The sequence below is a fragment of the Engraulis encrasicolus genome, chromosome 10 (assembly GCF_034702125.1).
Source record: "Engraulis encrasicolus isolate BLACKSEA-1 chromosome 10, IST_EnEncr_1.0, whole genome shotgun sequence".
Lineage (NCBI taxonomy): Eukaryota > Metazoa > Chordata > Actinopteri > Clupeiformes > Engraulidae > Engraulis > Engraulis encrasicolus.
In genome coordinates this window covers 47,663,104-47,678,962 of record NC_085866.1, presented here as the reverse complement: position 1 = coordinate 47,678,962, position 15,859 = coordinate 47,663,104, and the positions used below count along the sequence as shown (strand labels likewise).

The window sequence follows — 15,859 nt, the reverse complement described above, 5'->3', positions numbered from 1 at the left end:
GCATTTATTGGATTTTTATGGCGTAATTTTTCGGGCTTTTGCCCACAATCTTACAATACAATGTCCTGAAAGTACGAATGTGAACATTGAAGCGGAGGGAAACAGCATGGTCTAGTCGGGCATGCTGTAGGTGTAATAGTTGTGATGCTTTTATGCAGCTTCTCAACAAGAATAAGAAAGTGTTCTGTGAAATATGTTTAGCAGTTACTTTCCAGAATTCATTCTGTCCATTCAGAAATGTTGCCTTTTTCATGAATACTTACCACCAGTCTAAGTATTCCTCATGACTAGGAAAAGTGCACTTTTCATACATGAAAAGGTGGATCTAGTCCATATTCGCCATTTTGAATTTCGAGAAATAGGCATTTTTCGCTACAAACCTAACTGTACTTTGGTCATACCAGTAAATATTAATTCATTATTTTGTATTTTTTAAATGAAAGGATCAAAATTTGGGAATAGGCCAAATAGGACAGTTTCAATGAGCAGGATAGTTGCAATACCTAGTCTGTCCACCATCCTACACAGTACACATTTAAGTCAACTTACTAAAGTCCAGTAAAGATAACTTAATTTGGGAAGTCATGGCTCAGTGGGCAAAGGTGTCATACCATTACACTGGGGACCTGGGTTCACTTCTGACCCGACTCCTGAGTCCTGAGGTCATTTCTCTATCCTTCCACATCTTGCTGTACCCCTGGGATGGGGAACGTTTTTCATTCGAGGGGCCACTTCAAATTCATCCGAGGGCCGTAAAATTCCTCTGAAGGCTGTACTATGAACACAAACGACAAACGGCCCTCGAGTCATAGGTTTCCCACTCCTGCTCTACCCATTAGTTTCCCATCTCTCTCAGTGTCCTGTCTGAATAATCAAGGTGTGAAAGATAACTCAATAGTCTAAACTAAATTCCACAAAGATATGTACAAAACATGTAGTGACTGCCTTCTGTTTTTTTCTGTAAAGTATAGGATAACACTAATAGAGAGTGAGAACACTAATGACTGGGAGACAGATGTGGTAGAATCAGTAATTGGAAAACAAAAATATTGGCGTCGGTCTGCGCCTTGTCTTTGAACTGTTTCATTTGACGCATCTACTCAGAAATACTTAGCAAAAAATTAGGCTGGCGATAAAAACATCCGTTGCTCTAGTGTAGACATTTTTGTCACTTGTTCAGCATCAATATACAGTACAGTATGTATTATTTCTCAACAGCCTTGTGTGTGCTTCATTTTTTTGTGACAGAATCAGGAAATTTCCTCTTTAACATTATGCCCTCAGATTTACGATATGATCCAAAATATACCGGCTAAACACCAATTTTGCAACATTTCTAACGGTGGCCGTATTTTCATCTGATGCTGGGTGACCAGAACAAATTGCCTGTAGCTTTGATGTATTGTGGCTTTCTCTCCGGTCAGCTCTTTGCATTTCCCAGGCAGCAGCATTCAAAATCACAATGTTTCATGAGTCAACATGAGCAGGTTCTTCTGGCGTCCTCATCTAAATTATTCATTTATTCTGGCCTACAGCTCTGTCACTAGGTCAAGGTTTTTTTTGTGATGCTGGGGGACAGCTTGATGCCTACTGCATTACTGTATAGGTACAGAAGCACTGGAAAACAATGCTCTCATTTTTACATTTCATTTTTAGTAATGATTGCACATGTATGTCCTCTGTGTGCCCATCATGTCCATGTGCTGCAATACTAATAATTACTTATTTCTACCACAGGGTCATACGACAGCTGACTGTAATGTTAAAATATTAATATACATAATAAAGATATTAAAAGGTGCAGCAGCCAGTGACTGTATGTCTGCACTGTGTGTTCCTCTCAGGTTCGTCTTGGTCTTCTCCTGCCTCGTGCTGTCGGTGTTCGCCACAATCAAAGAATACAAGAAGAGCTCAGAGAGTGCCTTGTACATCCTGGTACGTACTCTACAGTATGTAAGGTTGGATAACGAGTATTTGTACTTGCCATATATAATCAGAGAGTGCCATGTACATTCTGGTGCGTGGTCTATACGTATAAAGTTGTGTAACGTGGGTTTGTACTTTCAGTGTATGGTTGTGGTTGTGAATGAACTGGAATGAATACTATACGCATCATGCACCTCACTTACTTTACAACACCAATTCATAACATTGGGTATAGTAAATGGGCGTGCCTTGTTGAGTATGCCTTGCTGTAGTAAATCTAAAAATGTTGCATGACGTGCACTACTGTTTTAGCTGAGCACTGGAGATGCCAAAATGAAAGTGGATGACACATCAGGCTAGAAGATCTTGGCCCACTAATTACAATAGATGATCTTAAGTACTTATCGGGTGATTGAGTGCCCATAATTTCCAGGCTATAAACTGCTAGTTTTTTCCTTTGTGCTCTGATCCCTGTGGCTTATATCATGATGTGGCTAATCTTTACCGTAGATTATTACATGTGACCAGCACAATTTCAGGAGAGTTACCGGTTCGAAAATTCTTACCAGAATGCACTGAAATGGCGATGTGTGCATGTGTGCTGCTCAGACTGCGCAGAAATGTGCCATCACAAATGCAGCCAATGTTGTGTCAGAGGTGTTAGCGGTGTTAGATGTGCGGCCCATGTTAAATGTGCAGCCTATCCACCTTTTTATCTACGGTTACAAGGCCAGTGCCATCATTATTTGGGTATCAGCTGCTAGTAAATCATTCAGAAGGGACAGGAACTAGCAGGCTGGAAATCCTGTGGTAAAACTTTTTTTTTAAAGATAAAGTTGTTTTTTTTTGTGTTAAGTTTAGTCAGTGCAGCTTATATTCGGGCATGCCTTATAGTCCAGCAATTACGTCAGTCATAAGATAATTATCAGGATCAGTTGGTCCAGAGCATATTTGGATCAAATATTTGACAAATCTTTTACTTTCTTTAGTCTGAGGTTAATTCTGTTATCAGACAAAGAGGACACCCTAAAGATATTGTGCCTGTGCAGTTGTGAAAAGATGTACCGGAGCAAAAGAGGTGCAGTTTAAAGCTTAATCAATAGCCGCTGCATAACTCTGCATGTGTGAGTGTTATCTGATCTATAGTAGCCCTACTGTGTTAAGTGAACAGCAGAGGGTATAGATTTGTTGTATTGCTCACCTGGAAAGCAAATTCATCATCACTGTTCAAGCATGAAAACCTATACTGTAGCCCAGGGGTTCCCAACCTTCTCTAACTTTGGGACAACTTGGACATTTTCACAGATATTCGGGCCCACCTCTGATCCAATAAACAATACATCTTGAATACACATTCAACAGCAACACACACAAATATTATTTTGATTTTTTTAGAAAATGATTTCAAGGCCCACTTGGAATACTTTTAGGGCCCTTGCCCACAGTTTGAGAACTACTGCTGTAGCCTAGATCCATCACTTACAGATCAGTCTGTCAGCAAATAGGGCGTTTGTTTGATGTTGATTTAATAGCATTTGGTTAACACTGCTCAAAGTAATGGGAGTGATCTACTCATGACTAAGACGTTATATTCATTCACAAAGAATTAGATTACCTAGATATCTCCCACAGTGCATCCTGCCATTTTTGGTACAGCAACAGCTGGTGCTGTAACCTTGTAGAAGCCTGTGCTAATGTGAATAGAATAATTAGCCATCAAGAGGATGAGCCAGCCCTGGGAACTAAGTGTTTCAGTGCAGAGTCATCATTTTAATGCATTATACATACGCATTACTGTACAGTAGGCCTACTGTCATATTTGAGTGGATGCGCTCTGGGGTGCCAATGCCACTGCTATTGCTGTTTTTAGCAGTCTGTTGTTAGTTCATCTCTCAGCCCGCTTCCAGCATTTTCTGCTAGAATGCAATCTAGTTATATTATTTTTATATTTATATATTATATTAGGTAACGCTTTAGAATAAGGTTCTTCTAATAAGCGTTCATAGTCACTAGTAAGCAGGTAATAATACCCTTACAAGTGCCCAATAACATGCTTATTAACTTTTTTTAACATGCTTATTAACGTTGTTAACATCTGATGAGTAACTTTATTGAGTAAAAGCATGAAAATCGGTACACATGGCAGCCATCTTGAAAAATGTGTTCTTTCGCGACGCCTCCCTATCTAGTATTAGTCAGCACATCAAGATGGATATGTGTACCAACTTACATAATAAGACTAAAAAAAATAAACCACTATAAACACATAATAAGCAGATTATAAGATGTAAACAAAGTTAATAAGCATGTTATTGGGCACTTGTAAGGGTATTAGTACCTGCTTACTAGTGACTACCGGTATAAACGCTTATTAGAAGAACCTTATTATAAAGCGTTACCATATATTGTTATATATTACTTATATTATTAGTTTATTACCACTACAAATGTATTATTACTTAGGCTATCAATTTATATAGGGGGGGGTGGTGTCAAACACTTTTGACTACTATACTTTTGGCTACTCCTACTACTTGAAACTCCGCAGTGTTGTTTCTCCAACCACAATTTTGTTGCCTTCAATGACAATGACAATGAACTTCTTGAATCTCGAATTCAAAGCAGTCTTCTTTCCTCTCTGTCTAAAGTGTGTCCAGTGCCAGTGTTCTATAGCTGTCTGTCTGCGTCCTACAGGAAATAGTGACCATTGTGGTGTTTGGCGTAGAGTACATAGTCAGGATCTGGGCAGCCGGCTGCTGCTGTCGTTACAGGGGATGGAGAGGCCGGCTCAAGTTCGCTCGCAAGCCCTTCTGCATCATCGGTAAGAGTGAACCCCACTTTACTATATAATACCTCTGTGATTCTGGTGTTGTGTAAGGCTTTTGATTTTTCCATCTGGCCTCTGCACTCTAGTTTTCAGGCCTTTTATAGACTTGCTTCTCTCTCTCTCTCTCTCTCTCTCTCTCTCTCTCTCTCTCTCTCTCTCTCTCTCTCTCATATCTATCTATCCTTCTCTGCCACCCGTTTCGCTGTCTCTGCCTCTCTGTCTCATCTATACAGTGTGCTATGCCACTGTACTCCCTTCCCCCTGAAATCCGTCAGTCGAAACAGTTTGCTTAGTCCTTCGTTTTGATGGTAGATTAGCCAAATGCTGAAAAAGAGACTGCCAGACTTGAGATGTCGGACTTGAAGAATTGCATTACCAACAATAAAATCACAGCGCTGTTAAGTTTGAGAACTGCATCGGGGAACAATGCTAGTGAGCTAGAACATTGATGTCCTTGTGTACCTTTTGGGTTGAGTTATTATTTACATTTTTTTGTACAAATAAGCAAAGTAATGCAAACACTGTATGGGCAACAAAGACTCAATGTCATTGACAGATTCAGGGGGAGAGGCGGGCGGGCGGGTTCTTTTGACAGTGGTCTGTCATCAATCAGCTGTTGGCAAGAGAGCTTGGCAATATGTCTGCAATGCCAATGTAGCAGAGTGGAAGTTAAGATGTTTTCTAATCAAACTTCATAAACACCAGAATTAAGTTGTAGCTGCACGACTACGCCACTGGGGAATTGCACCTCCAGAATATTGAGAACTTAGTAACTAGGGCAACACAGGTTCGTACACTCAGAAGGCAGGAAACGTGAGTTACAAATATGATTTATTTTCTCGTATCACAATATTTTCAAAAGGATTCCGTTTCAATTAAAATAATGCATTTGACCATATTCACACCCTGTCCTCTTGTCCCATACATACATGAAATGCTGTGCAGTCAGGCAATTCCAATACGAAAATAAAAATAGAAATAAAAAGACAAAAGCATGCAATGACACTGCAATCAAAAGACTCAGCACTCGAATTATAAAGAGGAACACTCCATGCAATTCAAACTCATTCCATGCAGGGTAAATGGTTCAACAAACAAAGGAAAATAAACAAAGTAATTTGGTATAGGCCTAAGCCTTAATACACGCGCAATGCAGGTGGGATAAACTGGGTCACAAGTGGAACAGGTAGGCGATCCTCAAACATGCACACTCGTTCAGTTCGTGAAGCAGCAATTTGCTGAAAGCTGCTCTGACGTGAGGACGACTGAAGCGACCTCGAGATGTTCCAGTAGTAGCACACATTAAACAAAACAGCAGCCTAGGACCTATGGCACGGGCGCGCGGCCTGGCAGGACCACGTCACCTGCAGACAAGAGCATACGACTAAAATTAGGCTACTGTTATTTACACACGGTTAGACATCCAAGACTCACATGACACTTCACTTGACGTGAAGACGCACCTACCAGTTGAATGGCATTCAATCAGACATAGGGAGGGGGAAGCGCAGCTCATCCAGCTCACAGCGCCAACACATACCGGACAACCGGAACCGACCATGGAGACACCACTACAACAAGAGGGCGCGGATGAAATACATACACACCGGACTAACAAATTCACAAATCATCTACTCGTATGATGACTTTACTCACCAAGTTCTCGCACAAACATCCAAACGCAGACACAGCATTCAGCTCACGGCACGCGCCTTCAAACAAACACAGGCACCCCGGCCGAAGAGCGGAAATTACGCGCGCTCACCTGCCCTTAAATCATGGAGTGACGGCCCGCTCCGCCAATCTGAGGGGTGCCCCTAGCCATTCTCGCAACTTGAGCAATTACACCTGCTACATTCTACCCCCATTTTTTTTTATCGGCGCCCCGGCGATACCTTATCCACCCAGGTGTCCTGATATTACGCACAGTCTCACTCCCATACCCACGCACACACACACTACACGTCATCATCCATACTTGCTCAGATCACCACTCAGCATGCATGCTCAAGTCACATTAAAGTACACTGAGCAACTGCAGTAACACAAGCATACATACGCACACACACGCACACATACAATGCAAGACGACACAAAAAGGGCTCAAATCAGATTTAGTGGGCGCATCCCTTGAACCCATCCAACGAGGAGAGGATGGAACCCTACCCCTAGTTTGCGCTATTGGGGAGGTTTGAGTGCGACGGGGAACCCGCTCCCCATCACAGTCTCGGGCAAAGTGACCGGGTTCTTGGCAACGCCAACATACATCACCGCGCGGCCTTGACCAGGACCGCTGCAGCTGATCAACAGACTGGGACAGCTGTTCAAGTTGTGTCAGCTGCTGTTTGGCCACCTCCTTCAACCTGGACCACTCAGCGCAATCTGCCTCTTCCATCACGACTGGACAAAGTGGAATTAAAACGTTCTCAAAAGCAAAAACAGGGGTTGGTCTTCGTCAGGCTGCTGTTTTGTTTATACCCACTCACACCAGCCACCACGCACAGAAACACAATCACATAAACACCATAAATGTACAGGACTCACGTCTCTACCAATAATGAATGTAATCCTGCCGACTACGCCAATTGTAGCAGAGTGGAAGTTAAGATGTTTACTAATCAAACTTCATAAACACCAGAATTAAGTTGTAGCTGCTAGGGTGCCCCTAGCCAGTCTCGCAACTTGAGCAATTACACCTGCTACACCAATCAGGACTTGGTCTCACAACAGTGGTATGCAGAGCGTTTGACAATAACTAACTCGAAAAGGAAGAGAAATGTCACTTTCTATAGAACACAACAAAGCCTAGAGTACTGCATCTCCTAGACTCACTAACCTGAATAGAGTAGAGGGGACGCCATACCTGCCATCCCCACCATCCCCGCAACGCCATATGTTCGATTCATAACTGAAGCAATGGTCAGGGGTGTGACATGAGACAATTTTTGGACGTAACAAGGAAGTAGAGTGCCATTTCTCATGCGTCTCTATGGGAGACTTGGATCTATGTATTTCCTTTGGAATTCTTGCAGAGTCTACTCTGTTGCACTTGTGTGTGTGTCTGTACTTATGTACTTACATATGTGTGTCCTATAGACATGATGTTGTTGATAGCATCGGTGCTGGCAACGCATTTGTGTGTGTGTGTGTGTTTGTGTTTGTGTTTTGTGTGTGTGTGTGCGTCTGTGTGTGCGTCTGTGTGTGTGTGTGTGTGTGTGTGTGTGTGTGTGTGTGTGTGTGTGTGTGTGTGTGTGTGTGTGTGTGTGTGTGTGTGTGTGTGTGTGTGTGCGTGCGTGTGTGCATGCGTGTGCATGTGCATGTATGCGTGTGTGCATGTACTCACTCCATGTATTGGTGTCCTGTAGACATGATGGTGCTGATAGCGTCGGTGTCGGTCCTGGCGGCCGGGTCCCAGGGCAACGTGTTTGCCACCTCGGCCATCAGGAGTCTCCGCTTCCTGCAGATCCTCCGCATGCTGCGCATGGACCGCCGCGGGGGCACCTGGAAACTGCTGGGATCAGTTGTCTACGCCCACAGCAAGGCAAGGCAGACAGTTATTACTATACGATACCATAGGCTATGAGGAGAGAACAAATAATGAAACAAATAAAGCTATAGCCAATAAAATGCATACTCTATATGCACTTCTTATGTACTATAGTGTACTGTAGTAAAGATGACTACTTTGTACTGGAAGCTGCTCGGATCACTCAAGGCAAGGCGAACATATTTTACTTGCCACTCAATGATAGGCTAAGAGGAAAGAAAATACAAAAATCCATCCACCCATTAACTCATGATGCAAACAAAACTGTGGCATACAGCCATACGACTGGAGGATATGTGTATGTCTGACACCTTTGTGTGGATGCATATGCATAATCACACGTTTGAAGAACATGTTTGAAGTAATGTGGTGCAGCACTTTTCTTACTTCAAAGCTTGTGGCTTCAATTACCATGTTCCTATACATTTATTCAAGAGTGATAGTGCATGGTGCAGTAAGCCAGATTAAACCCTAAGGCAAACTCAAAAGCACTGAACTAACATGCTGTAGCTTCTTTTCCTTGATCAAAGGATACTGTAGTCCTGCTCTCTGGTCACGGCTAAATATGTCACTGGCTATGTCAGACAGTAAGTGAGTAATAGTGTTTAAAGCTGCTGTTCTGCCCCTGGACTCTAAAAGAGATACTTACTGTAGTGTGCTGTGTAGTTGATTATCTCATTGTAGAGTCATGCTACATGGTATACTGTATGTTACATAATGCAATATTGAGTGCTTCCATTCCACTGTATTATTACTATATGATGTATAGTTTAGATACTTTGTATTACTGTAGCCTACAGTAGCCTATACTATACATTACTTACACATTATGTGTAGAGTACATTTAAAGGTGTTCTATTCTATTCTATTCTATTCTATTCTATTCTATTCTATTCTATTTTATTACATTTTATACAATAGTTAGATCCGGTCAATTTATTTTGCGATATCTGATTGGATGAGACGCGTTCTACTGGCATTCTACGCGTCGGTAAGGAGGATGATGTCTAGGTGGACATCATCCTCGGAGACTCATCACAACTAATAATCACTCCGCCATGGATAGAATGTAACCAGGGCCGCGCATTTTGAACTCGCCATCATTCTATCTCATAGTCTACTGCGGAGAAAGTGAGTGTAACCAGGGCCGCGTAGTTTGAACTCACCATCATTCTATTCCATTGTTCTATGCTGGACTAAGTTGGGCGCACGCACGCCCGCATGACAGAGAGCGTAGGCTATCCCAGTTGGTAGCTGGATTCTGGCAGAGAGGAAAGAAGTTATCTGATTCTAGTGCAGTTGTCTGGGCAGTTGGCAGACCTCTGCGGCCGCTATTTCGTAGTCTTTTGAAGGCAATCTAAAATGTAGCCTACTTTAAATATTAAGATAGTTTCAAACGGGGGATATGCGGGACAACGGACACTTTTTTTTGACACAGAGACAGAAAGGCTATGTCAGTCTCCTGCAGTGTATGAGAACCGCTACAATAGGATCTCATTTGTGCTGCAGGAGAGGGAATGACGAGGAAGAGGTGCCCTTAAAAATATAGCCTAGGCTATCAGCAAAGCTTGCCGTCCACCACGTGCAAATTAGTAGGCTACAAAGTGGGCATCTGGAAGCAAGATACCGTGTGCCATGCAATTTAAAATCATGGCCGCTTGGAACTGGAATGAGTTGCCTTTTAGTTTAGGCTATTAGGAGAGAAAACGCGAACCCCTTTCTCGGGTTCGCACCCACATCAGACGTGTGCATGAGGAAGTGTTTCAGCAACAAAGTTGTAGCCTGCAGTAGCTTAAACTTTAGCAGACATCGGGGTATCATAGGCCTACAAGGGATTGATTTGTGTGGTTGTGCGTGTGAGAACAGCGCTCGGATCTCATGCGGTACTGGAGAACGAGGGGGGGTGTCTTTACCCAGCTATCAGCAAGTTTGCGGTCCACAAAAATGTGAAAATCAATATCGGCCAAAAGGCTTATAAAATAGGCATCTAACTAAAATGAGTTGCACAGTGTTTTCATTTATCATGCATCATTTTAGTAAGCGAAGCCCAGTCGCAGTGCACACAGAAATGCACTTCACACCGTTTCATGGAACTTTGCGCACTGGCGCTGTCAGCTCGTCATTGCATAGCCACAATTCGGAACTACTTTGCTTAGCGGAGCAGGTAAACAAATATGACTAATAAACATGAATTCGAACATTTATTCTGGTATTTTGTTGGCAATTGAACTATTGTATAAAAGCAATATGACCCTCGTGGTCGGGATGATGTGCACTGACATCCTCCCTGGTGTGATTGCCGACGGCACTCAGCCTTCGGCTTCGTGACTATGGCCGAACCACACCAGGGAGGATGTCAGTGCACATCATCCCTCCCACTCGGGTCATATTGCTTTTATACAATAGTTCAATTGCCAACAAAATAAATATTCTACAGTACCCTTGTCTAGTCTAGTCTAGTCTGTTGTATTCTATTCTGGTCTGGTCATGAAGTTGATAGTGACAGTGTTTGCATCTGGACACTATAAAAAGGGCACCAAGTGTTTCATCAGCCTCTCATCTGCAGGAGCTAATTACAACCTCATCTGTATTAAATTCTATTAAATTCTATTCTTTTCTATTCTAGTCTATGCTATGCCATTCTATGCTATTTTATTTTATTCTATTCTATTCTATTCTATTGATTCGAGTGAGTCAAGTCAAGTCTAGTATACGGTTGCCTAGTCTGTTCTAGTCTAGTCTATTCTATTCTAATCCTGAAGAAAATAACAGTGTTTGAGGCTGCCTCTGGGCACTATAAAAAGGGGGATTTAAGTGTGGTGTTGTTGGTCGGCCCCTCTCATCTCCTCTCTTCTCCTCTCGTCGACATGCAGGAGCTAATTACGGCCTGGTACATCGGCTTCCTCTGCCTCATCCTGGCCTCCTTCCTGGTCTACTCGGTGGAGAAGGATGACAACAGCGAGATGTTTGAGACGTACGCTGACGCACTGTGGTGGGGCCTGGTGAGTATGTTTGGAGCTACACACTGCACCACTCACAGTTCTGCCTCATTTAACAAGGGACAAGAGGAAGGCTGGCTCCGCCTATGTGCAGTGGCCTCTTGGTGCAGATGAGCCCACTAACTCACTATTTGCTGAAAAGACTGCACTACATCAAAACAACATTGATATGACATTACCGAGAGCCGACAGATTACGACCTTATTGATTACGATCATTATTATTACAATTTTGGTGTCAGTAGGGTTATAACATAGGCTCTGTGCAAAGGGGTGAGGGAATGTTAGAGTTTGGTTCCCTACAAGTTAGGTTAGAACAAAACCAAGATGCAATGTTTGGAGAACATTCCCTTTTGTTATAGTGAAAACCTTACAAAAGCAAACTTTCCCTAAATGTTTGGGAACCATCCAACCAAACCGTTCCCCTGTACTTGCCCTGCCATCCCCAAACAATGTTGGGATTTGTTTTTTTGTTGTTGGTTGATATGACAATAGACTATTGCTAACTATTAAGTTCTTGTTGCATGCTATTTCACACTTAGGTGAATTATCTGCACATAGACATACTGGCTGGAGTTCCATGGTTGCTTCTCCGGTATATAGTAAAAGAAGGGGCTTCAACAACACCCAATTACCAAGAAGTTGTTTTGGCCCTATCGTGGCTCAAATGGTAGGGTACCTGTCTGCTACGTGACTGACCTGGGTTCGATACCCGGGTCCTTTACCGACCCTTCCCCATCGCTCTCTCCCCACTCACTACCTGTCATTACCTTCACTGTAATGTCAAATAACGGCAAAAAGCCCAAAAAAATGTTTTTTTTTTAAAAAACAACAAAAAAACCTGCCCGTAGCACAGCCTCATATACTGTTATAATGTGGCCTGGCAAGGCAGGAGCAGAGGGCTCTTATGTGCATTATAAATGCCTTGACTGGTGATATGTGGTTTCTCCTATAGTGCAAGAGTGTGCAGCGAGAAGACACAACATTCGTTGCTGTGACATAAATGTTTGCTTTTATTTATTTTCTTATTCCCATCTGTTTCCATGTCCAATATCATCCCATCAAACTCTCTGCAGCAAGTTGAAATAGTCTACCCTATATGAGCACTGTAGGAGAAGGGTTGGCGGGGGGTGGGTGTGAAAGGGATGACCCTCTCCAAGAAGATATCACTTGTTTAGGATGACTAAATTGATTTCAGCCACATAAAATACTTTTCCATCAGACTCAAGAGAAACAAATCCCAAAACAGGCCAATCAGAAAAAAACTCTTCCCCCCCTGCAGATCACCCTGACGACAATCGGCTATGGCGATAAATACCCGGAGACCTGGAATGGCCGCCTCATTGCCGCAGCCTTCAGCTTGATTGGTGTGGCGTTCTTCGCTCTTCCCGCAGTAAGTTCTGGAAAAAGGTTGAGGCAACGCTATATTTTAAGGATCACACGTTACAAGTAAATGTCACAAGTAAATATCCCGCGCGCACCATTACACTTGTGACTAAAACATTGTGAAACGTCAGCAATAAAAATGCAAGTGTAATGAACAGTGTGTGGAATATTTACTTATTATTTAAACCATTAGTTACATCCAATGCGCACACACTCGAACAGAGGTGTACAAAAGCGTCCTATAGTGAAAATGATGATGTTAGTCATTAATACATGTCTAACTACCTGTATAGGTAACTTATAAGACATTTGTTAAGCAAAATCAATCATTTGTTAGGTGTGTATTCACATTTTTTTTGTTCACAGCCAAAAAGGCCTGTATTGTTGATGTAATCGTAATGAAGTCCAAGTAGACCCCACAACTCTCTCTCTCTCTCTCTCTCTCTCTCTCTCTCTCTCTCTCTCTCTCTCAGGGTATCCTAGGCTCTGGCTTTGCTCTTAAGGTACAGGAGCAACACAGACAGAAGCATTTTGAGAAACGACGTAACCCAGCTGCGGGGCTGATTCAGGTACATTTAATTAAATCATTTTTCAAGACTCTAGTATCATCTTGACTGATTGCTTGCATAGTATATAAAAGTACCATTCAACATATTTAAGGTGTTGACATTTTGATTTTTTTCTACTTTACATTAGAATGCCTGGAGGTTTTATTCAACCAATCTATCTCGATCGGACCTGTTTGCAACATGGGACTTCTATGAACAGAACGTATCGGTTCCAATGTACAGGTAAATGAGCAGATGGTCTCCTCTGCAGTAGGCTTGTCTCCTTGACTGGCCGTCTCTCCTTTGCTCTGGCTCCTTATCAAGACTTTATAATGGCCTCTGCTCCTGCTGGGGCAGATCTAATTGTATGGGAAGTCAGCATGTAATTTAATTCTGATCAAGTTCACTGTTTCCATTTAGTATTATGTTGGAGAGCGGTTGGCTGCCCTCCACCCCTCCACCCCTCCACCCCCTTCTCCTCCTCGGTAGCCAATAGATGCTGTTTTATTAGTTTATCGTTCAAATGTGATGGATGTGGTTTGTCTAAATACAACCACAAAGTACACATGAGTGTAAATTAATGTAAAATATCCTAGTGAGTCGAAGGCGATTACCATTTAGCAATTGCTGACAATTTCTATCAGTTGTTGTCAGTTACACCATGTAGGTCTCAGCAGGCATCCATACCTGGAGAATGGCATCCAGCATCCATACCTGGAGAATGGCATCAGCAGGCATCCATACCATGTTGTTGCTTAGCAACATTGCCCAAAAAGTATCTGAGTGTGGTGCTGAGATAAGGCTAGGGATGTATGTGTTACCGTGGAGACAGTGGGGATGCTGACTCTCCTGTGCTTGTCTCCTCCAACCGCAATCATCCCAGGCTCATCCCTCCCATCAATCAGCTGGACCTCCTGAGGAGTCTGAAGGGAAAGTCTGGATTCAGGTTTGAATGCTGTACAGCTCCTTTCCTGAGAAATGTTGTTTTCTGTGAAATTCAGTAGTGGCTGCAGGTTCACTTAAGTTTACTTGGCTGGTTTCCCTTAAAGGATAAAATGGTAATTTTGTGGGCCTCGGCTTGTTTTATAGCCTCAACTGTCCTTGAAGTAAATTTGACTTTTCTTACCCATCTGTCCATTCTGTTGGTGGTTTTAAATACTCCCCTATTTCCTCAAGTTTTTGCATTTTATTGTTAATCACAGTTTTGGGGTGAAGGCAAGTAGTTTAAATGTCTAATTGATAAAGGTTACACTATAGTAGTTTAAAGGTCTAATTGTTTAGTAGTTTATTAGACTGTACTAGAATGTATGCTGCCCATCCACAAATTTCATGGATATTTATCATCATCAGTTTCTTAGTACTCGTTATGGCTTGGAAATGTACACTTTTCATACATACATGAACAGGTGAATCCGCCATTTTGAATAACCAGTAACAGACAACTTTGGCTGAAAAAACCTACTCCGACCAGCAAACATGAGTTAATGTATTTTGTGAATTCACAAATTTGAGATGGGGGAGCATAGATGGAGAGCATAGAGTTTGGAAATAAACTACTAAAATCACAGTGAACCTTTAAGAACAAATAACTCGCTTATTCCTGCTGCTTTCACCAATGGAAGAAGTAATGTTGACCATCTCTGGGTCTTCTGTGGACATTATGCCTCTACAATCTCTATTTATGTCCTCTTTAAACTCATCTCATTTCTCTACATCTATTAATTTATCTACTTATTCTCTCTATTCCGTCTAACTTCTTCTTTTGTCTTCTTGCTATTCTGTCTTGTTTCTGTCCCTCCTTTCTACTTCACGTTTACTTTCATCTTTAACATTGATGTTTATCCATCTGTTAAAGCGATGGTTCGGAGTAGAATCACCCTAATGCCATTTGAACCGTGACACCCATCCACCTTTACACCCGAAGTGTTTTCTGCCGCAGGCTTACATCAACAGAGTTGCCGTGTTATTCGATGTTTATTCCGGATAGCTTGACTCAAGCGCATATGGATCCTGGGCACCGTCTCCACACTTTCCCCACAAAAATAACATGTCATGACACCAAACTTCTACAGTATAACAAATGTGGTTTGTACTCACAAAAAGATGAATTTGAAACTTTGTACATAGTCCAGGAGTTTATTAGTAACAACACACGAGACGATTAGCTTTTCTGCTGCTAAACATCCGTCGACGTCACTTCCTCCAGCTGGGACTGTCCACAGCATGGCATAATATTTTCTTTATTGTAAGGTTTGTGTTTTAGTCCACAGCCAGGATATATGCACGAGTGTGGCATCGTCTTCTATTTATTAAACGTGGTAAAATTTAAATCCGAAGTGGTTAATTTCTAGTTGTAGCGCAAGCTGTCTTTTTGAGTTTTCCGCCTTCCGGACTCACGTGTATTTGTTTCCATCAACAAAGTCCCAGCTGGAGGAAGTGACGTCGACGGATGTTTAGCAGCAGAAAAGCTAATCGTCTCGTGTGTTGTTACTAATAAACTCCTGGACTATGTACAAAGTTTCAAATTCATCTTTTTGTGAGTACAAACCACATTTGTTATACTGTAGAAGTTTGGTGTCATGACATGTTATTTTTGTGGGGAAAGTGTGGAGACGGTGCCCAGGATC

General features: G+C 42.3%; 1 protein-coding gene across 1 annotated transcript in view; it reads left to right on the top strand.

The window, feature by feature from the left end:
• The window catches only part of LOC134457475 (potassium voltage-gated channel subfamily KQT member 2-like), a 56,420-nt gene that overhangs the window by 18,431 nt on the left and 22,130 nt on the right, over nucleotides 1-15,859 (top strand). Inside the window, exons 2-9 of the mRNA XM_063209483.1 lie at nucleotides 1,845-1,935; nucleotides 4,621-4,747; nucleotides 8,119-8,294; nucleotides 11,174-11,302; nucleotides 12,581-12,691; nucleotides 13,158-13,253; nucleotides 13,381-13,475; nucleotides 14,116-14,178. Coding sequence (XP_063065553.1) covers nucleotides 1,845-1,935; nucleotides 4,621-4,747; nucleotides 8,119-8,294; nucleotides 11,174-11,302; nucleotides 12,581-12,691; nucleotides 13,158-13,253; nucleotides 13,381-13,475; nucleotides 14,116-14,178 — 888 coding nt within the window. The remainder of the gene's footprint in view (nucleotides 1-1,844; nucleotides 1,936-4,620; nucleotides 4,748-8,118; nucleotides 8,295-11,173; nucleotides 11,303-12,580; nucleotides 12,692-13,157; nucleotides 13,254-13,380; nucleotides 13,476-14,115; nucleotides 14,179-15,859) is intronic.